Source organism: Quercus lobata, chromosome 10 (genome assembly GCF_001633185.2).
Source record: "Quercus lobata isolate SW786 chromosome 10, ValleyOak3.0 Primary Assembly, whole genome shotgun sequence".
In the NCBI taxonomy this organism is placed as follows: Eukaryota; Viridiplantae; Streptophyta; class Magnoliopsida; order Fagales; family Fagaceae; genus Quercus; species Quercus lobata.
In genome coordinates this window covers 4,104,089-4,126,329 of record NC_044913.1, presented here as the reverse complement: position 1 = coordinate 4,126,329, position 22,241 = coordinate 4,104,089, and the positions used below count along the sequence as shown (strand labels likewise).

Below are 22,241 nucleotides of genomic sequence, written 5' to 3'. Positions count from 1 at the left end.
ATTGCTATAGTTTTTGTTTATATTTATACTAACACTATTCATTTTATATATAATTTTTTATTCCTTATTTACGTATCCTAAGGATGAAGGTAGAGAGTGAATAATGATTGTTGTGTGTGAAGAAAAAGAAACAATTAAAAGAAAGACAAAGTTTAGTTTCAAAATTGGTTGTAATTTAAGGCTACAACCATATTCAATAAAATAAATATAACCACATATTTTGGCAATCTAACCGTTGAATTGCATGTTTTTTATGTTCTTAATAGACATATCAAATTTTGTGTCAATTGTATATTATTTACTATATGATCTATAAATTCATATTTTATGCATAATTTCAAATTACAAAAACTTGACATTTAAAAAATTTATTAATGACATTTAATTTTTTAGAAATTTTGCAAGCATGAAAAATATATGAAGAAGATGTAATCCAATGGTGGATTTGTCAAAATTCACCTTCAATAAAAAAATTTGAATAAGGTTGTAGCCTAATTTTGTACCTAAACTTTATTCTTAAAAAAATAAAAAATTAATATTTTAATAAAATGTAGTGTAAAATAGATAAGACGTCAACAACCATTTCTGCACTAGCAAATAACAGTCTCTTATACGTAGACTTTTATAAAAACAAACAAAAACGACACACCGTTTACACCAAATTCTCCACACGTGGGAGGGAAAAATCCTGAGTGGCACACGTGTTATCTTGTTTCTTAGAATTTTAGACCAAAAAAGATAAAATCAGAAAGATAAATAGCATTGATATTAATATATTTCTCAACCTTACAAAAAAAAATCTCACAGCCTTTCTTTCCATTTCCCGCTCCGAAACCAGAGCTCTAAAAATACTTAAAACCCTCACTCACTCACTCACTCGCTCAAAGTGCTGAAATCTCTTAGGGTTTCGTTTCGTTTTTTTTTTTCGGCGTTTCGAAGTTTCGAAACCACATGAAATCGGCGTTGCGTGATGGTTTTACTCTGTCGAGTGCACTGAGCTCGCATCAGAGAATGGCTGCCTTTGGAGCTCTCTCGCTGTGTCCGTACAGCCTCTTGTGCCGTCCGAAGTATACGACGAAACGTTTCGTTTCGTGCTCGCTTGGTTCTCATACTAGTAGTATAGGTAATACTACGCTTCGAATTTGCTATAGTGTTGGTTTTGTTAGTAATGGTTAGTTTATGTTTGGTTGCTGAGAAAAAAAAAAGAAAGAAAAAGTAAAACAAAGAAGAAGAAGTTTTGTTTTGCGTTGTGTTGGATTTAATGTTAAATAACGGAAAATTTATCAAATTTGTGATTGTTTAGTGTTCGTAGTAATTTGAAGTTGGTGATTGATTACTGAGAAAATGGAAGAAAGGAGAAAGGTTTTATGTTGTTTTGCATTCGAGGTTTGCGTTGAAAACATTGCTTGGTTTTTCTTTTTGAGCTGTGATATTAGGTGAGAGTTATAAGCGTCTATGTTTTGGTTACTATTTTTGCACATTTTCTATGTAATTTGAAGTTGCTGAGAAAATGGAAGAAAAGGGAAGTTTTGTGTGGTTTTTCATTCTAGCTTCACTTAGGAAACATGCTTGCGTTTCATTTTTGAGCTGAGAATGATCTCTATAAGCTTCTATGTTTTTGTTGTTTTGCGCAGTTTTTTAGTAATTTTAAGTTGCTGGGAAAGTGGAAGAAAAGAAAAGTTTTTTTTTTTGCACTCACATTTACTTAGAAAACATTGCTTGCTTTTTTCTTTTTCAACTGAAATAGTTGAGAACTATAAGCATCCAATTGTAAAGTTCTTGTTTTGACTGTTCTTTCTTTGTATTTTTAAAACTGGGATTAAGGACTAGCTTTGGTTTGCATATTTGTGTAAATTTAAAATCTAATCCCAAATGAAGAATTATAATGGGAATAGCTGTATTTTGGTTATTGTAATTTCTGTTATTTTGTTATTTTTTAGAATTGGCATCTTTTTTAAATGCTGTTTCTTCTAATATTAGTTTAAATGTCGACCCCAAAATTTTGGAACTAAGGCTTTGATGTTGTTGTTGTTGTTGTTCTTCTTCTTCTTCTTATGTTAGATACACGTAGATCTAAAGTACCGCGTAAAAGATCGGGAAAGATGGATGGGCCAAGGAAAAGTATGGAAGACTCGGTTCAGCGCAAGATGGAACAATTTTATGAGGGGTCTGATGGCCCACCCCTCCGTGTTCTTCCAATTGGTGGCCTGGGTGAAATTGGGATGAATTGCATGCTTGTGGGTAATTATGATCGATACATACTGATTGATGCTGGTGTCATGTTTCCAGAGTAAGATTTGAACACTTGTTTGCTATGGCTTTAAATCCTGAAGAATTGCATCTTGGTGATTACTGATTATAGTTTTCTATCTAAAGATTTTGTTTCTAATGGAGGATTTGTCCCCAAAAACTAGTCCTAACTTTAGTTGCTTTAAGGGGTTACCAGATTTCAAATTCTGATCTAAATTGTAAAATAAATCCCCTCTTCTTGGCTACATCTACTACGGAGGAAATTTTACATGACAAGGAAAATTTTCTACTAAGGACTTTCTTTAGTTCCTGGATGCCTTGAGTTTTTGTTAACCATTATTGTGGTTTTACTTAATTTTCCCTTTTTATATTTGCCTGCTCATTTCCTTTGTATACTTCCTGTGGATGTACTAGGGTTGCGCCTTTTGTGCTTTTTCATTAATGGATTTTTATTAATTATGAATAAAGAATTAGAGGAAGTAGTTTTCCATTTGCACTTTGGAGCAGTTGTCATATTTTACTCTGAAAATTGCTTTTTTGCTGATTTAGCTTTAACTACATGTTTTTTTCTAATGTATTGACATCATACTTCTCACTTGTATTTCAGCTATGATGAACTTGGAGTCCAAAAAATTGTACCTGATACCACATTTATCAAAAGATGGAGTCACAAAATTGAAGCAGTTGTTATAACACATGGCCATGAAGATCACATTGGTGCGTTGCCTTGGGTAAAGTTTCCTTCTGCTTATTCATCTTAAAAGATAAAGAAATTCCTTCTGCTTCTTGGAAATGATATTTTGACTGAATACTGATGGATCTAGTACTTGGTTATTTATCTTGTTAAGTCTATTAAGTCTTTGTGGCAAAGTCTTTGTAATGGGGCATGAGGCCAAATTGTTTCTCATGTTTTATCATTGATGAATTTGGAGGGACACTGCATTGGCACTCGCATCTGGTGAAAGGGGAAAAATTGGTGCCCTGGCTGATGGCTTGCAGTTGTAGGGCATCTGATGGGCTTCAACAAAGACTTCTGACAACAATTAAACAATCTTCATTGTTTAATTGTAGGACCCAGATTCATTGCTGTTGGCTAGTTGGGATGGAATTGTCATCAAACCTTAAGGATACATTTGGCATTGTGCATTGTTTAAGTGATGTCTCCATTGTCATTGTTAACTACACTCCTTATTTCTACCATAGCAAAGCTGTGTGCATTCATTTAATCTTTTTATGTATCACTCTGTTTATTATTTTCCTTTGAGATAATCTCAGATTATTAAACTAAGGAAAGTACGAAAAGATAAGCAGGCCTATCTCTCTCTCTTGTATTATTGCCACAAAAGAATTCCTGAAGCAAATATTACCATAATGTGATGATTTAATTTTAAAATTATTACTTTTATGTATTTAGTTATTGTTTCAAGTTGCCTAGTGTTTATCATTTTCATTTTCTTTATAATGCAGGATAGAAGCCTTAGTGGCTTAGATACCTATTTTGTTGTAGGATCTTTAGGAATTCAACACTAAGTTAGGGTTCTTGATGAGATCTTGAAGGGTTTTTGATAGGGTTTGATGTTTAAGGGTTTAGGCAGGGTTTGGTACTAAAAAGATTGGATCTTGAATTAAACAGTGAATAGAACAAGAAATAAAGAAAGATAAACCCTAGGCAATCACAACTAGGAAGGAGACCTCAAAGCTTTCAAATATGCGGTTGGAATTTTATTGAATTTAATTTCTCTATATCTCTATTTTATTGATTACATGAAGACTATTTATCAAAAATTGATTACATGAAGACTATTTTGTTTGGTAAATTATTTTATGAAGCCATCCTCTCATAATATGTGAGACCCACATTTTAGTTGAGTAACTATTTGCTTAAAATCTTCTATTATTATTTATCAAGTTTGCTTCTGGTTCTGCCAAATTGCAGTAGAAAATTGTGTTGAAACTTGACTTCCAATTCTTGATTATTCATGTTTTTATTTGGAATGTTAACTCAATCTATTTAGAGAGAGAGAGAGAGAGAGAGAGAGAGAGAGACTGTGTCTGCAAAGTATATAACCAGATATTAATGACTCACATGGTTTCTGAAACAGTCATGAAGGAAACTGAAGTGCCTCCAGAATTGTATTAGACCAAGAAGCTCTTGAAAATTAAATGATTTATTTTTCTTCTTCTTATCCTTCTCTCTCTCTCTTTAAACTTTAGGATTGAACTTTTAAGCATTATGCTCTTTATGTGTTTCTGCTGTTACAGATTTGTTTAATGCTGTATAAACAGGTAATTCCAGCTTTGGATTCTCGTACACCGATATTTGCATCTTCCTTTACAATGGAGGTACTTTTCATGGGATTTAATTTCATATAAATATAAACACACGCACACACACACACGCAAACATAAATTTTTTGAATGTGCTGCTTTCCAAAAACTTGATAGGTCAACCAATAATGATTTTCCTGTAAGTTAAGTATAAGTCACTGTTTCTGGAGCCTTTTCTTCTTGTATCCTTGGGTTGTGTAAATATTTGTTTCTGTTCATACTAGTACAGAAAGGTAATACTTTTTATTTTTCAACAGCTTATTAAAAAGCGTTTAAAGGAGAACGGGATTTTTGTTCCTTCTAGACTTAGGGTATTTAGAACACGGAGGAAGTTTGTGGCTGGCCCATTTGAAATAGAGCCTATCAGGGTTACCCATTCCATTCCTGATTGCTGTGGATTAGTTCTTCGCTGCGCTGATGGTACGATTCTTCATACTGGGGACTGGAAGGTAAAACTAACTTATATATGCTTTTTCCTCTTCTTTACTTTCATTCTCAAGGTCTATGAGAGTTTATGTTCAACAGATTGATGAAACACCGTTGGATGGTAAAGTTTTTGATCGTGAAGCTTTAGAGGAACTTTCAAAAGAAGGAGTAACATTGGTAAGTCACTTGAATCTTTTTTATTATATTTTTCGTATTTTTTATGTTGATATAGTGCATATAAAAGGAAATTCATCAGGTTTCACTTTGGGGGAGAGGTATGGGTTCACGAGTTGGGCGGTTAAGAGGCAATATAACCATCAAAATGAGTGTAGCGGAAATGAGAATGTTAAGATGAATAAGTGGGAATATATAGAAAGATAAGATTCGAAATGAGGACATCCTTTTAAAGACAGCGGTAGCTCCTTCTGATGAAAGGATGAGGGAAAATCACTTGGGATGGTTTGGTCATGTTTAGAGGAGAGCGAGTAATGAACCAGTAAAAAAGAGTGAGTCGATCAACTTTGAGGAACGAAAATAGCCAGAGGAAAGGCAAAAATAACATTGGTAGAAGTAATAAAAAAAAAGAAGACATGTCAATTAGAGAAGTAACAAAGAGCATGACTTCAAATAAGATAGAATGGAGAAAAATAATTAATGTGGCCAACCCAATCTAATTTGTCAAGGATCCATAGCTAACTCCAAATTTTGGGACTAAGGCTTTTTTTTTTGTTGTTGTATGGGTTCACGAGGACTAAAACACTAAAATATGAGCTCCATGTGTTAGTTGCCTAATGAACCAATTGCACCCCTTTTGTGAGGTCTAGTTCCAGGGGTCCACTATTTACCCTTAGAAAAACAGGCTCCACCTTTTTGTGCTAATAGTAAAATCATCAGGAGGTATTCATGTTGTCAATGCTATTGGCGAGTGATATTTTCTAATCCTGATATAATTTTATTGGCTGAATCTTTGATTGTGATTTTTAGGAAGCTCAAGAGTTCCCTTCCATTAATAAAATTCCTTATCCAGAAAAAAAAATGCTAAGTACCTTATTTGGATTATATGAGACTTGTATGGCTGCCTTCTATATGGAGAGGAGTTTTTCACAAACATAGGGTTTTTGTGTGTCTAGAAATTGTACTCAAATGTTTCAAAATTTCTCTCTTCTTTTGCAATCTTGTGGTTGAAAGGTTTAGACTGGCATCTGATGCCTTGTATATCTTGTTTTTGCTGTGTCTTTGGTGGTTATAATGCCTTTGTTTTTTGTAGTCTTCTTTGTTTGATTAACCGATGTTCTCTTTGTAGGATTTTGTCTATATATTGTGTTAATGTGGAAATAACTTAAATGCCATTTCAGTTTACAGCTTCATTTAAACTATCCACAGAGAATAGAAGCAAATGAAAAATTAGCAATTAATGCACATGACTTTGCAGATGATGAGTGACTCAACAAATATTCTCTCACCTGGAAGGACAATTAGCGAATCTGTCGTGGCTAATTCATTGTTGAGGCGTATTTCTGAAGCTAAGGGAAGGGTAATTACAACTCAGTTTGCATCAAATATACACCGCCTTGGAAGTGTGAAAGCTGCTGCTGATTTAACTGGCAGAAAATTGGTACGTTCTCCCCAGCTCCTCTAATGTCATGCAGTTGTACTTTTCTTTGTTATAATACTCTGCACTCTTGTATTTTCAAGATAGAATGTGTCTTAGAAGTTGTGATATAATGATTTGTGATAGGTATTTGTTGGGATGTCCTTAAGGACATATCTGGATGCAGCTTGGAAGGATGGGAAGGCACCAATTGATCCATCAACTCTGGTAAAATAACACGTATAAGATTTCTTCTGTCCCTTAGCCTGTTTTCTTTTACTTGTGGCTACACAGTTCTCAAGTTTGGAAGTTTTTATGTGGTGTGACACTTAATGGGAGAGAACAATTAAGAGCTCAATTCACTTTATGTTAGAGTTTTGAAAAAATTGGCTTCCAGCCATCTGCTATATTTGGCTGGACAGAATTAAACTAAATTCATCTCAACTCAAAACTGAATCCCAATGAAATGTGGTTGTTTATGTGAATCCTTCTTTGCCATTTAACTGCATCAGGGGCATAATTGCTGAGGTGTTGCGTAAACATGTTGGTCAAATATGAACCACTGTTGTTAGTGTCAATGTAGTAACTTTTTGATCAGATGCATCCATAGGATGCAAGTTCGATCCAACATGTTGGATCCAATTTCTTCATCCACCTTTGTTGTACTCTTTAATTTATTTTTTTATAATAATTTTTATCACAAATTGGCAATAGGGAGGCTTGAACCTCTAACCTCACCTTTGTTATACTTTATTATCATATCCTTTTGTATGGCACTCTGAAGTCCAATTAAAAGGGGAGGGTTGTGATAGATTAACGACTTGCGTAACAAATTTCGTAATATGTAATGAACATGGGCCGACCCCAATTATTTGGTATGAAGGATAATGTTAGTTATTAAAAAGAGAAGAAAGAAACAGTCATAAGGTCTGGAAGTGTAGTAGCCTCTATTTCTGGCTATTACACACTGGCTCTGTAACTTCTGGTTCAACTGAACTAAGTTTCAGTTCAAGTCCTCGTCCGAATTTCATTATGATGAGATTAATTATGGGGAAAGAACAACATTGGCATATAAATCTGTCTGCCAATGCTAATCATCATATACAAATCTGCATTAATATCAGCATTGTTCATATTGCTCCTTTCATTTATAAATTTTTCATCAAGCTCTTGATTTTTTCTGTCCTCCACTCTTTCTAATTTATAGGTGAAAATTGAGGATATTGATGCCTATGCTCCAAAGGATTTGTTAATTGTCACAACTGGCTCTCAAGTAAGTTATTCTAGTTGCCCTTGGTGGCTGCCTGGTTCCATTGACAGCATTATATTTATTGGACCAATTTAGCTGGCATATCACTATGTTGTATATTATATGTCAGGCAGAACCACGAGCTGCCTTAAATCTTGCATCGTATGGAGGTAGTCATTCTCTTAAACTGAGCAAGGAAGATGTAATATTGTACTCAGCAAAGGTAACAACATTTTACAGAACTGTAGCCTGCTTTCAGAACTCTGTATACATTGAGAAAATTATTTTCTGATTTTCTCTTTACATTTTTTTTTTGTTGTTGTTATTTAGTGAAAATTTTGGAAAACAGATTTACAGATTTTTTTACTTTGATTGGGCAGAAAGTGTTTAAAGTACAAAATATTTTGCACAATCACTTAGAAAAAGTTTGAAAGAGGGTGTTATAAAATTTTTATTAAAAAAAAAAACCTTACGATTCTGTTCCATTTTGTTTTTGTTTTCTTCTTTTATGTTCTTTCTATCAGAAAGGAACAGTGCATTGTGTTGACGGTTGACGTTTGACCATGTTGAATATGTTCATATTGTAACTCCTACAAGTAGTCTGGTTTTAGGTTCAAGTATTGGTTCTCTCCTATATTCTTTGGTGATAATTACTTCAATCAATTAATTACAAACCTTCCCAGCTATAGTCTTTAGAATTCTGATTTTTGGGGATTTCATTATGGTTTCATTTAGATCTTCTTTCTAAGCTTCATTACATGGTCAAGTTAATAAAATTGTATCTGGTTTTAAAATACCTTTAGGTAATCCCTGGTAATGAATCTCGAGTGATGAAAATGTTAAACCGGATATCAGAGATTGGATCGTCAATTGTAATGGGGAAGAATGAGGGCCTACATACATCTGGTCATGGATATCGAGGAGAACTGGTAAGTTTCATTGTCAGTTTTCAAAATTTGAATTTTCCTACATTATTGTATTTTTATTATTTTTTTCTAATCTTCTTAAACATTTTTGTTTAATTATAGTAGAGAGCAACAAAAATCCGATATCTTATAATCATGTTTTTGTCATATCAATAATAGGATTACTCAAAGAAAGTAGACATGGTTAGGTTTTCTTGGGTTTTGACTTTTTGAACACTTCTCTCTTTTTCATTTTATGATGACTAAATTTTCAAGAGAATTAGTTGCATATAAATAAGCCTGTAGGTTAATTCTAGGTCCCATGGGTGAGACCTAGTCAGGCCTCATAAATAATTTATTATGTACAGGCCTTGTTTCCATTACTCATGAACTAGACGCATCTGTCTTATTCCTCTGTCTTGCATATGATGAGATACTAATGAAATATGAAATGCATTTCTGCAGGAGGAAATACTTCAAATTGTGAAGCCACAACATTTTTTGCCCATACATGGAGAACTCTTGTTTTTGAAGGAGCATGAATTACTTGGAAGATCAACTGGTATTCGACACAGTTGTGTAAGTCACTGGTTTGTTGTTATGTTTAGTTGATAGATTAGTAGCTTAGCATGATGAAATGGATTTGGTAGGAAAATCTGACTGGCTTAGCTTCGAAATTCATCAGGCTTTCAGTATGATGAGATTGTATTTTAACAATTTTACTACATAAGCATTTTGGAATTAAGTTGGGACTTTAACTGGGGCAATGACTTTTCTGCTAGAGTTGAGATTGGAATGAGATTATGCATCTCATTATTGGCTAGATTGAGGATCAGTAAGGTTAATCATACTTTCAGCAAGATCAGTTAGGTTAAGCTATTGGGTTTGTTGTCACATTGAGTGTTCCTTCGGTTCACCTTCCCCTTTTACAATTGAGAACTTAATATCGTGCATATGAACATGCTGCTTTTGTACTTTTTTTTACTTAGTAGGGAGATTTGTCACAATGGGCTTTAGTTTTCCATGACCTATTTTGGTCTTCTTTTTTGTTTTTTTGGACAAGTATGACCTGTTCTCATCTTTTACATGGATAAAAAGATAACCCCCTTTTGCTTGTCTTTGCTCACTAAATTCATATATATATATATATAGAAGCTTCCATCCAACTATATGTCTTTAAAGTGACCCACGAGTCAAGGGAATTGTAGAACAATAATTTAGGGGTGAAAAAAACTCCTCTTAGTGCTTGGCTTTTATTAGGGTTAACAAGTCCTCATGTCAGAATTTCATATTAAAGTGGAAGGGAAGATTGTCCTGTGTAATTACTTTGGTGTATAGCATGCCTATTATGATGCAAAATACTGGTTAGGATTCTATTGATGTTACAATATACACATTTCATGTTATTTATAATACGATATGATGAAAAAAATTTAACGTGACTTAATTATATCAGGTTATAAAGAATGGGGAGATGCTTGGGGTCTCTCATTTGAGAAATAGAAGAGTTCTTTCTAGTGGTTTCGCTTCCCTAGGGAAAGAGAATTTGCAGGTTAGTGATCAAGGGTTTTGCCTTGCCTATAATGAAAAGTTATTCTAGAAAATTCTTAGAGATCTAGTCTTGTATTGCAGTTGATGTATAGTGATGGCGATAAAGCATTTGGTACATCATCAGAACTTTGCATTGATGAGAGACAAAGGATTGCATCAGATGGCATTATAGTGGTCAGGTAGTCCTCTTGGATCTTGCAGTACAGTTCAATATCATTGTCATCTATACAATGGCAACCTTATAACTCTCTTTTACAGTATGGAAATTTTACGCCCTCAAAATGTAGATGGTATGATAGAGAATAGCTTGAAAGGGAAGATAAGAATCACTACAAGATGCTTATGGCTTGACAAAGGGAAGCTTTTAGATGCACTCCATAAAGCCGCTCATGCTGCACTTTCAAGCTTGCCTGTGAATTGTCCTCTATCCCACATGGAAAGAACTGTGGCTGAGCTATTGAGGAAGATGGTAAGGAAGTACAGTAGTAAAAGGCCTGAAGTCATTGCCATTGCTCTAGAGAACCCTGCAGCAGTTCTTTCTGATGAGGTAAATGCAAGGCTATCTGGCAAATCCCATGTTGGTTATGGAACATCAGCATTGAGAAAAGTGGTTGATGGACATGCAGAAGAAAATCAGTCCAATAGGATGCACAGAGAAGACATTGCCAACATACAGTTAGAGCACTCTTTACAAAAAAATTTGAAAGGTCTCTCTCTCTCTCTCTCTCTCTCTATATATGTATATGTGTGTGTGCGCGCGTGCGCTCGCATGCGAGGGCTCATTTGTGGGTGGATTGGTCTACATGTCCAGTTCATGTGTGCTATAATCCATTCATGCATGTAATTAATGGAATATGTTTCAGTGCTTGGGGGATGCCTGCTACATTTCCTGCTAATATTAGTAAAGTTTATTTGCACCATCAGATTAAGACATGATTTAATCTACTCCAAGATGATGCAATCATTACTTCTCTTGTGTTTTTGGAAATCATTGGAAGTTTTAAATTTATGGGGGACTGAACAAAAGTTCCATCTGTGGGGCTTCGTATGTTGCTGCACAACCCCAGAATTTTCAATTTTTGAATTTTGGAAGGTGACAATACATTGGTAGAGTTATTCTTCATCCCAGTGTGCAGTCCATTACATAAAAACGCTTAAAACAGAGAATTGATAATTTGAGATTTCTGCATTTATATGTCCGTACTTATATACACACACATAAAGTGCCTAGTGCTTTGAGTTTTATAAGGTTAATATTTTTTATATTGAACATAAAATTTTCAATAAGTAATTCAAATCACATCATTCAATATACTTAACCTTGGTTGCTCCAAAACCACAGTTCTTAGGAGCTTGGCTGGTTACTCCAGCGGTTTAACCATTCAGCCAATGTATGTCAATAATGGATCAATTGCATCATGCTAATATAATTTTGATGTGTTTGTTTCTGGGGTGGCTGCCACTGGAACTATCTACCATGTAACTGTACCTAATTTCAACTACATATTCTAACATTTCCACACACAATTTTGTAATTCTCTTTGGAAGTTAAAATTTGAGATGGGTGCATAGTATCATTGCTCTGGAATATTTTTGTTCTATATCCTCATGGTGGGATTGTGACACATAGGCTAATTCGTAAACTCTGGCACTGGCAGTGGTTTTTATTGTGATCTTTTTTCCTCCCATCATACATGATCCATGTAGGTGAAGGTAACGAACTCGAAAGACTACTACCCGAGGAAGACACCATAGCTTCAAGTGCCAGCTTAGCAGAGAAGCCTTTCTCCAATTCTGAGGATTCAGATGATTTCTGGAAAGCATTTGTTACATCATCGTCACCTGTTGATGAAGTGGCAAAAGATAACAATGGTTTCATTCCACGATCAAAACATGTCTCAATGGTTGAGAAGGACAGTGTTGAAAGTGGCACAGATGAGTCCTCAAAGCTGCCAAATTCTTCCAAGCCTGTAAAACGAAATAAATGGAAACCTGAGGAGGTTAAGAAGCTAATTGATTTGCGTGGAGAATTGCATAGCAAATTCCAAGTTGTGAAGGGAAGAATGGCCCTTTGGGAACAGATATCTGGAAGCTTGTTGTCTGATGGGATCAATCGAAGTCCAGGACAATGCAAATCTCTATGGACATCTCTGGTTCTGAAATATGAGGTTTGTTCTTGCTTCTTTTGGTTATTTTAAACTTTGGATGTCATTATGAATTCTTATCTAGCAATGCCTCTAGATGGAAGGTACATTCATCATATGTGTGTGCACATGTGATATTTAGGATTTTATGTCCCTATCTTTGCCTACATAATTTTGAGTTTTAAAGCCAATGAGCCAGATCTCATCTGGTACCTTCTCCCACAATAATTGGTTGGAGGGTTGTGGTTCAAGATCCACTAGGTGCATAACTTACCAATACAGAAAGAAAAACAAACAAACAAAAAAAAGTTTTGTAGACTTTTGAATATGTTCAGAAAATATGGTTTTGATGACTAAGATCAGAAAATTCTCTAGGATTATGACCTTTGCAGGCCCTCAAATAATTGGCAAGCGCTCACCCTGTCTGTTTTGTTAATGATGGCAACACCCTCCCATCCTCTCCTGACAGTTAATTAACAACGATATTTTTGTGAACAGGAGAGCAAGAATGGGAAGGAAAGCATGGAGAGCTGGCCTTTTTTTGAGGACATGTGTAAAATTTTGTCTAATTAAAAAGATTTTTGTTTTGAACAGGAGACCAAGAATGGGAAGAAAAGCAAGAAGAGCTGGCCATATTTTGAGGACATGAATAGAATTTTGTCTGATCTTGATGTAATGGCAGCAAAATGATGGGCAGAGAAGGAAACTGTTTTTACCAATTTTTTAGAAGATTCAGCAAGATGGATGTACTATTAAAATTTGAACAGCTCTGACCACGATGAAGATCCATCAGCAGCATAATAATTATAAGGTCTCCAGTAATGTGGAACAACAATTGGTGAAGTAGATTTGTAGGACACAAAGACTGTAAATCAATCAAATGAATAGCTGAGAAAGGGAAGGGTGACCCAAAGAGAGAATTTTGAATTTTGTTACATTTGACGAAAATGTATCCCTACACATTGCTCTGTTTTGATGTTTAGGGATACATTGTAACTGCAACATAGTTAGTGGTGAAAGTACAATTTCCCCAAAAAAATCTTTATCATCCTTTAGTTAAATAGATACATTATGGGTAGTATTTACACATTTATGCGATAACACTTTGTTTTAGATGGATTCAATCTCATTCTTTTTTGCTTCTTAGGAAATTTTTTCTACACTTGGGTATTCGAAAAACCAAACTTAAAAATGGCAAAGCTTGAATGTAACAATTTGAACAATTTTTTTAGTGAAAATAACTATAATAGAAAGAAAAGATTGGAAAGGATATTATTATTATTAGAGATCTTTTATTCAGTGATTAGAAATTTTACTAGTTAAAATAATTGAGACTCACAACACAAGGCAACAAATTCATTATTCAACTATATGAATGCATTACATGTTTTTAGTAAAAATCTAGGAGGGTCATTGTTTAAATTTATGTCTAAAATTATAATTTTGTTTACTAAAAACACAAGAGGGAGGGAGAATTTATGAAAGGTCAAGGGAGGCCATGGCTCCCCTAGCCCCCTCCCCTCCTAATTATTACTCTACTCAATTGAAACGAAACTAGTGTTCTGAGAACCGGAGAAATTTTGAACAAAAACACTTGGGTTGTCTCTATTCATCGTCATATCCACCACGCGATACTGCATTTCACAATTCTTACATTCAAATTAAATTCAACTGTTCAATATCGGATCCTAAACACTAAACCTGGGCCAAGTGTGAAAGTTAACCATTCAAGAGACTTTTTTTTTTTGGGTAAAAATTCAAGAAACTTTATTTTTTGGTAAAAATTCAAGTTACTTTGTAGTTCTAGGAATTTCAGATCTTTTAAAGCATCACAGTAGATCTGCAAAATGTAAAATATGCAAAGCAGACAGAACAATTGGCAGTAACATCTTACAAAAAGAAAGAAAGCATGAACCAATATCATAATATTAACCAAGAAACACCAACATCAACAGCATTGGTACAAAGTCTAGGGCGATAAAAGCCCATTATATTAGAATACAGAAGCTATTAGGTAGCAGGGGAGGTGTTACAAAAATAGAGAAAACATCAGCGGAGACCGATCCCAATTGGGCGGCATTGGCGCAAAATTTTGCCTCCCCAGCAACAATTCCCTGCAATCATCAACATCTGATCTCCATTAGTATTGACATTGCTCACTACTAATAAGGAAATTGCTGCGGATGCATCAAGTTCTATTTCCACAACATGGGCTCCCTGTTCTATACAAAAAAAGATCAGACCTTCCCGTAAGGCCCAAAGTTCCGCTGCAATACTTGAATTCACATTTATAGATTTCGCAAAACCTACAATCCACTGGGCAGCTCTGTCCCTGAGCAGCCCTCCACACCCCGAGAGCCCACTTGTGCTAATAACCGAGCCATCGGTGTTCAGTTTTAGCCAGCCCTCAGCTAGTTTTGACCACTTCACCTGTTTCACATGTCTTGCCTTCTCCGTGCTTGGATCCACCACACGATACAAAAACTCTGGCTTGCATTTCCACTACCTTCACCAGGATTGGATTAGAAGCTTGCTGTTTTAATGCCTTTCTATTTCGTTGAAACCCATATTTTATTAAATTGCCATCCCGTAAAGAGACTCATATTTTATTTGTTTCATTATTCTTTTTTATATTCTTTTCGTTAAGCCCACCACTCCCTCAACCAATCATTTGTCCTTATTCAAGACATTGAAAATTCAAGATGTCTTTGTTGTGTCAGTGGGTGTCACAACTGAAGTGAATTGCACCCGGTACAATACCTAAGTGGGACGCCGATCTGCTCAGATCTTCAACCACGCCTTGAAGCTGATAGAAAGAAAAAGGGTCTACAGTGGTATCAGAAAAACCGGTTCAACCAGTACCGTTCTCCGATTTCATGGTTCAACCACCGATTTTCCGATCCGTTCCTACTTTTAAAACCATCTACTACTCTCTTTGTTTACTTCATCTTCATCGAGTTTGATTCAATCTCAAAAAAAAAAAAAATAAAAAAAAAAAAATTTTGGGTTAAAAGGCATGATATATTAACACCAAAAGAAAGTTACAAACTGGCCACAGAGATCAAAGTAGTGGCTACCGCCTATAACAGTACAAACCATTGATATCAGATATAAGAAATCTAATTCATCCGAGGGGGAAGTTTCAAATATAACAAAATCCTCCCTCATGCAGCATCCTTTCTTGGCCAAAAAAATCAGCACATCTGCTCACTTCTCTATATACATGAGCTACCCGAACCTGTGTGAATCTTGCTATGAGGAATCTGCAATTCTCCAGTTTTAATATAAATGAAAGATACCCGGCAGACCAACAATCTAAAGACTAAAAAAAACCCACGTCATTCTCTCTCTCTCTCTCTTTCTATCTCAATTACTGACCAAGCATACCCACTGTCATACTCATACACCCAACTAGGGATGGCAATTTTTCCCCGTCCCGCTTAAACCGCCCCTCCCTGCTTCGCCCCGCGCGGGTTTTCCCCGCCCCGCAAAAGCGGTGGGGCGGGGATGGGGCAAGATTTTAGCCCCGCACCACGGGCGGGGCGGGGATGGGTTTAGGCTTTTTAGACCCACCCTGCCCCGCCCCTCCCCATCCCTGCCCCGCCCCGCGTTACTAAAAGTTATAATTGTAAAATTTTCATACCCTAAAACCCTACTATTTAAACAAACATATTAATATTATCATATTTTATTCTACCCAATGTGATTCTCTGCCTTTATTTTGTTGTGTTATACTATGAGATTTTTATTTTTTTATTTTTTTTAATGATTATCTTGATAAACACTTGGATATATTATTCAATTTTTTCTAAAAATTGATTTGATTTTATGGGATAAATTTAGTTGTAATTTCAAGTATATTTTTATTAATGAAATAGGTTTCATTAAAAAAATTGTACTAGTTGTAGGGCAAATTAACAAAAAGTAGAGTTTTACGGGGTGGGGCGGGGCTTCGTGGGGCCCCAAGGCGCGGGGATGGGGTGAGAAAGTATTCCCCGTCATGCGGGGCGGGGCGGGGATGAGGTAAGATAAAACCATGCGGGGCGGGGACGAAGACCCCATCCTTCGGCCCCGCCCCGCCCCATTGCCATCCCTACACCCAACACGTGAAATGCAATTTTTTTCTTCTTTATAATTTGTCTTTCTTTCCCCTTTCCGTTGCTTCAATCTCTCTCCAATATCATCACTGTCAACCGGGTATTAGAGCTAAGACCAGATCTCGCTAGAGAAGAATGCATCACCCAAATTGAAAGAACCCAGAAGAGGTAAAGCAAGAACTCTCTCAAAATTTGTCTCTCTGTCTCCCTCAAAAAGAAACCCCAACCCCAAGAATAACCTTGCAAAACCTATAACAGTAAAATCAAAGAAATTTGAGCCACATACCAGTACCCATAATCAATCACCCATCCATCAAATATATCACAAAATGAAGTGCTACAAACAAAAAGAGAAAGAGTAATCATGCAGCAGTGGTGAAAGGGGTAAGATCCCCTCCCGTTTAAAATCCTCCATTTTTCTCCTGTAGCAAACAACACATCCAAAGGTTAAAAAGCACCCACCTCAACTATGAATTTTCTCTTTGTTTTTGGATCTTTCTTCCTTTCTCTATTTCTTTCCATCTCTCTACACACCGGTCTTTTGAACAACGCTTGCACCTCAAGAGTACCTTCACCACAAATCCATGAGAGTTAGAAAAATTAGGAATATAAAATCAAAGAAAAAATTTGTTGAGCTTCTAAGTATTTGCAGCAGTGATCTTGATGTGCTGGCCACGCGTCTCAGATGGCGTCTCCGGCATTATTTTCGACAACTCCTTGCCGTCCTTTGCCAGTGGTGTTGGGTGTATGTATGATATGAAAGAAAGCAAGCTTGAAGGTTTAACAATGGCGGATTGTGAACAACAGAGAGAGAAGATGAAGAATCAAAAGGAAACTTATATTCAAGCTTACATAACTGAATACATCACTCACACTCTCTATTTACACGTTACATAGTTGGTAACTTCTCTAGAAGATTCCAATCTAACAAACTCTAACAAACACCTGACAGATTACAGCTGTACACCATAAATAAAATATCTAGACTAATATCCATAACAGAGAAGAGCAGTGCAAGTCCAGAATTCGTAGAGAAAGCGAGTATGATCAAGACGACATCACTTAGCTCAAGTATGATCAAGAAGAGCAGTGTCTCATTTAACAAAACGCTGCCGTTTGATGCTTCTGCCGTTAACTTTGAGGCTTCGTTTCAGTTGCAGATTCAACCTCTGTAATTCTGTTTTCATGATAGAGTGCCAATTGTTTTGTATATTTTACATTTTGCAGGCCTACCGTTATGCTCTAAATGATTGGAATTCCTAGAACTACAAAGTCTCTTGAACGGTTAACTATTACACCTGATTGATTCACAAACCCCCACTAGTGTTGATGATTGTTAAGGGGCCAACCAAAGGCCTAGGTTTAGGCTTCTGTTATTGAACAATGAACCGTTGAATTTATATTGAATGTTAGAAAAGTGAAATGTGGTATCACATGGTGGATACTTTTATTGACAAGTCCGAAATTTCAAATGAGAGTAGGGTAATAATCGACCTTTCATGAGTATGACCCTTTGTCAATTCACAAGCTCTTTCCACTGTTATTGTGAAATATGTATGAATTTCACGATTAAGTCTTTCATTATAAACCTTAAGTGTTATGAGTCACATTTTTTGTAGTTTAAAGGTGATTTCAAATTAAACATAATAGTTTCAAATGAAATTATATACTTATAAACCATAAATTTGTTATACTTAAGTTGGTATTGGAAAATATTTAAACAAAACAATATTGTGTGGTTTAAAGTGAAATAATGTTCATTTATAATAAGCACATGCTATTTCCGTACCAAATGACTGGAAGAGATATGAATATGAAAACAATTTAAACCCACGTTATTTAAGCATTCTCTATATTAAAATGGGTTTATCATTTGAATTAAAACATTTTTTAAATTTTAGATTTTGATTTAAAATTTAGAAAAGTCTGTGATTTAATTTAAAATAATAAATAAACTAAAAGATTGAAATATGATTTACACTAAAATAAAATAAACATAAAAATTCTTCTATTTTAAATTTCTTTATACTGTAGTTCATAAATAATGATACTCCAATATATTGTATTCCTAACATATTCCCAATTTTTAAATTTTGTCCCAACGAGAAAAGGCGCGCAAGTGCCAAGAAACGATGGCATTTTATGTAAGAATCTCAAAATAGTAAGGTCAAATACACACTTCTCTCAGAAGCCGTTAGTGCTCATTTCCACTTTTTCGTTATTTCTCTAACCGACTTTCTTTCGTCCATAACAGTGACGTGGCCAAGAATTTTTGCTTGAGGGACCAAAGTAAAACTATCATTTTGATTTGCAATTCAAAGAAAAACTCAAAGTACAATATATTTATAAGTTATAACACAAGATTATTGATAGAATTTTTTTGTCGGAGTAATTCTATAGCACTCAAATATCAAAATACTAACAAGTTAATTGACCAATTGAGCATCTTAAGTCTCTTTTTTCTTGAGTTTCTCATATTCTTTTGAAAAACCATAAATCCATAACATTCATAGAAATCAAATATAAGTATACAACAAAACCGCAGAAGAAGAAGAAGAAAAAAAAGAAGTTGGTATTTCTCAATATTTGCTTAGCTTTAAATAAAAAAACTCTTCGTTAAGGAAGAGGGAGAAACTAATGAAAATGTGATTATGTGAGAGCATTTCATGTAAGAATTAATGAAGAGTAACTGAAGAGAGAGCACCAAGTGATGAGCAGAGTCTTTTCAGTGAGTTTAAAGTGGAAGGGGATATTGTAATAGTTTTGAGAAAGTACAAAACTTAAGTACAATATCCTAAGTGTAATACATTATGTTCTTCAATTAAATTCAAGTACATGTTTAACATGACCAATAAAATGCAAATAATGTTATTATTTTTAAAGAAAATTAAATTCAATACATATGATTTTATTCAGATAATTCGATGTACTACACCTTAGTTTTATCCCTTCACAAAAATTGAATAAATAAAAACTAAAAAAATATGGACGTGGCTGTCATGCTTTAGAGAAGAATGGAAAAGCCAAAAGGAGTTAATTTTTATGATTGCATAATTGGGATTTGGGGTGGAAAAATTTTATGAGTGGCGTGTTCCAGGGGGAGGTAAATCTTTTAATCTTGTGGGGACCAACTCTTAACTCAAAATGATTGTAACCTAGTTTTACCTATAATTAGAGAGGTTTTAAAAAATTCTGGAGGGGCCATTGCCCCCTATAATTAGAGAGGTTTTAAAAAATTCTGGAGGGGCCATTGCCCCCACCCCCCCCCCCCCCCCAATGGCCAATGCATAAGGTGGCTCCCCTGGTTAGTAATATAAAATCTTTGGGCTTTATGTTATATAAAATCTTTGGAAAGTGAGGATAGATTTATGAATAATTTTGTTCAAAATGAAAATATCATGGCTGGCTTGTCACATTGTTGTTATTCAAAATCTTCAATGAAAACCTTTCTCCGTTTATTTTTTATTCTCTGCTAAAGTAACGAATGAAAGCCAAAGAATTTTGGTCTATCCGGTCCTTTAATACCATCCATTTATTTAGTTTTTCAATTTTTTTTCCCTTTTAATCTCCAAACTGACCAGTTTTTACGCCATGTACACAAGACAAATTTACTGTAATCCACCTTGTACCACATCATCTCTTATGTTATTAAATTGGTCGGTCACCACGTACTTGGTGCTTGGATGGCTATCTGTACCATTTTATTGCGAGTAATGCTAAGGATACATAAAATAGCATAATTTGTGCTATAACTCGCCTATATGGCGAGTTGTGAGTGATAAAAATATGATGATGGGTTCATGTGGGTCCACGTGGCAAGTTATGCTATTTTATATGTCTCTAGCATTACTCTTTTATCATTTTTTTTTTTATAGAAAAATCACATCTATTAATTAGTTTTTTACTTTCCTTTATTTTTTTTTTTTTTTTTTTTTGTGTACATTTTTTTTTTAAAGCTATAAGCCTATAAGTGTGCTTCTGATCGATCAAGTTCTATTGTTCTTTACTTTAAAATTTATTTTATTCTAGTTAAATTTTTGTTACCAAAACTTGAATACAAAATTAATTATAAAATCAAGAGTTAAAGAAATATTGTTTAATTATACAGTCAGTTTTTGAGTCAAGAGTTATAATCAAGAGTTAAAATTGCTAAGTTAGTAGTTAGTTTTTGTTAAATTTTTTTTAGGCAAAAACACCATTTTGGTCTCTACATTTTGAGAGCAATAAATTTGGTCCCTATTATTTTCAAGTCACAATCAATTTGGTCCCTACCGTTAAATGACTAACGGAATCTGCTTAGGTGGCAAACGGAATGCACACATGACATAAATTTAATTAAAATATAAATAATCCTTCCACATCAACCTTCCATGTCATGTGATAAGTGGAATGATAAACGAGTGATATGGTTTAATTTCTCCCAACGGACCCTATATCCCCTTTCCTTCCCCTTTTCCCTCCCCAAATTGAAACAAGAGGGTACAAGTTTTTGATATGTCCTTGTTAGGTTCCAAATAATATTATCACCAAAATTATCAATCAAAAATAGCAATCACACACAATAACACAAATATTTACGTGAAAAATCCTTTCTCCTTCAAGGGAAAAATCACGGGACAAAATCCGAATCAATTCACTATTATTTAATCAATTACAATATTCTCAAGTTTATACCTAACTTGATATCCACCAAATACAATAATAAAACCTCTGGTGTATGTCTTACAGCTAAAGAAATTCTCCTTTTTTTCTTTGTTGACTAATTATTTTTCTCAAAAGCAGCAACATTATGCTCTTTCTTCTCTATTTTCTTCTTCATGCACAGTTCTCTCTCGACTGTCTTCTCACTATGCGGCACCCGCACTAATTCTCCTTATGCAGCACACCCTTTATATGTTAGATACATAACCGCATACAACTTCTAATCAACAAACTAACTCCTAATTACAATAGGAGTAGCTTCTTGGCATGTCCCACACGCTCACTTAGTTGGGCTCTAATAGAATGTGGGCTGGACTTTGGTGCCATGCACCCAATAGTCCTTGCATTTTATTCAACCAAAATCCTTAATTGTGATGCAGAGGGTACCTCGAGGGAAAGAATCGAACAGTATGCAAGGCATTTGATTTTTTGTTATACAAAATACTGAAGTATTGATTTGTTTTTTTTTTTTTTGGAACACATGCCACTTTTTCATTGGATTAGAAACACCAAATACCAGTTCAAAAAAAAAAAAAAAAACACCAAATATACTGTGCTGAACTGGTATTACGGAAACAACATATACTTTCTCCTTCAATTTTCATATCTTGGTGCTTCCTTATATTGGTAGATTCTTCCCGATCTGTACTACTAAATCGTGAATATCCAGCTTGACATTATCTTGTTTCTATCTTTATTACTTGGAATGGTTCCTGCTATTTTTGGTCCAGTCACAAATTTGCACATGCCATAGTGGAATATGAAATGGGATGGAAAACCGAAAACCTATCTCTACATTAGGCAGTGAGACAAATCAAAGCTCCTGTTTTCTCTAACAAAATTTGTAACCTCTGTTATTTTCTTTCTTAGTAATCAAATTTGCTATGGTAAGTGACCTCTTAATTATCCAAAGAGAGACGAGAAATAAATTTTGGGACATACAGTTTTATGTCACACATCTTGAGTTTGTTTTATATCTGAATTATAATAACCTATCCT

At 34.8% G+C, this 22,241-nt stretch overlaps 1 protein-coding gene across 3 annotated transcripts; it reads left to right on the top strand.

The window, feature by feature from the left end:
• The first annotated feature begins 783 nt into the window (after window positions 1-783).
• Window positions 784-13,568, top strand: LOC115963108 (ribonuclease J). 3 transcript variants are annotated; one of them, XM_031082000.1, is made up of 17 exons: window positions 784-1,123; window positions 2,062-2,290; window positions 2,858-2,981; window positions 4,537-4,593; window positions 4,836-5,027; window positions 5,104-5,181; window positions 6,437-6,619; window positions 6,743-6,823; window positions 7,803-7,868; window positions 7,975-8,067; window positions 8,648-8,773; window positions 9,215-9,328; window positions 10,206-10,301; window positions 10,382-10,479; window positions 10,559-11,007; window positions 12,008-12,468; window positions 13,039-13,568. In XM_031082000.1, exons 1-17 carry the CDS (start codon window positions 952-954, stop codon window positions 13,132-13,134), a joined length of 2,715 nt encoding a protein of 904 aa, XP_030937860.1. In that variant the 5' UTR covers window positions 784-951; the 3' UTR covers window positions 13,135-13,568. The 3 variants fall into 3 exon arrangements, with proteins under 3 accessions (XP_030937860.1, XP_030937861.1, XP_030937862.1); XM_031082001.1 differs by having other exon boundaries at window positions 12,943-13,568; XM_031082002.1 differs by lacking the exons at window positions 784-1,123; window positions 2,062-2,290 and having other exon boundaries at window positions 2,864-2,967.
• The last annotated feature ends 8,673 nt before the right edge of the window (window positions 13,569-22,241 follow it).

Excerpts from the sequence above, each read along its gene's own strand:
- LOC115963108 (XM_031082000.1), top strand. The coding sequence starts at position 952 with ATGAAATCGGCGTTGCGTGATGGTTTTACTCTGTCGAGTGCACTGAGC. Across the intron at positions 8,774-9,214 it reads ATGGATATCGAGGAGAACTG|GAGGAAATACTTCAAATTGT; the intron begins GTAAGTTTCATT and ends GCATTTCTGCAG. Across the intron at positions 12,469-13,038 it reads CTCTGGTTCTGAAATATGAG|GAGACCAAGAATGGGAAGAA; the intron begins GTTTGTTCTTGC and ends TGTTTTGAACAG.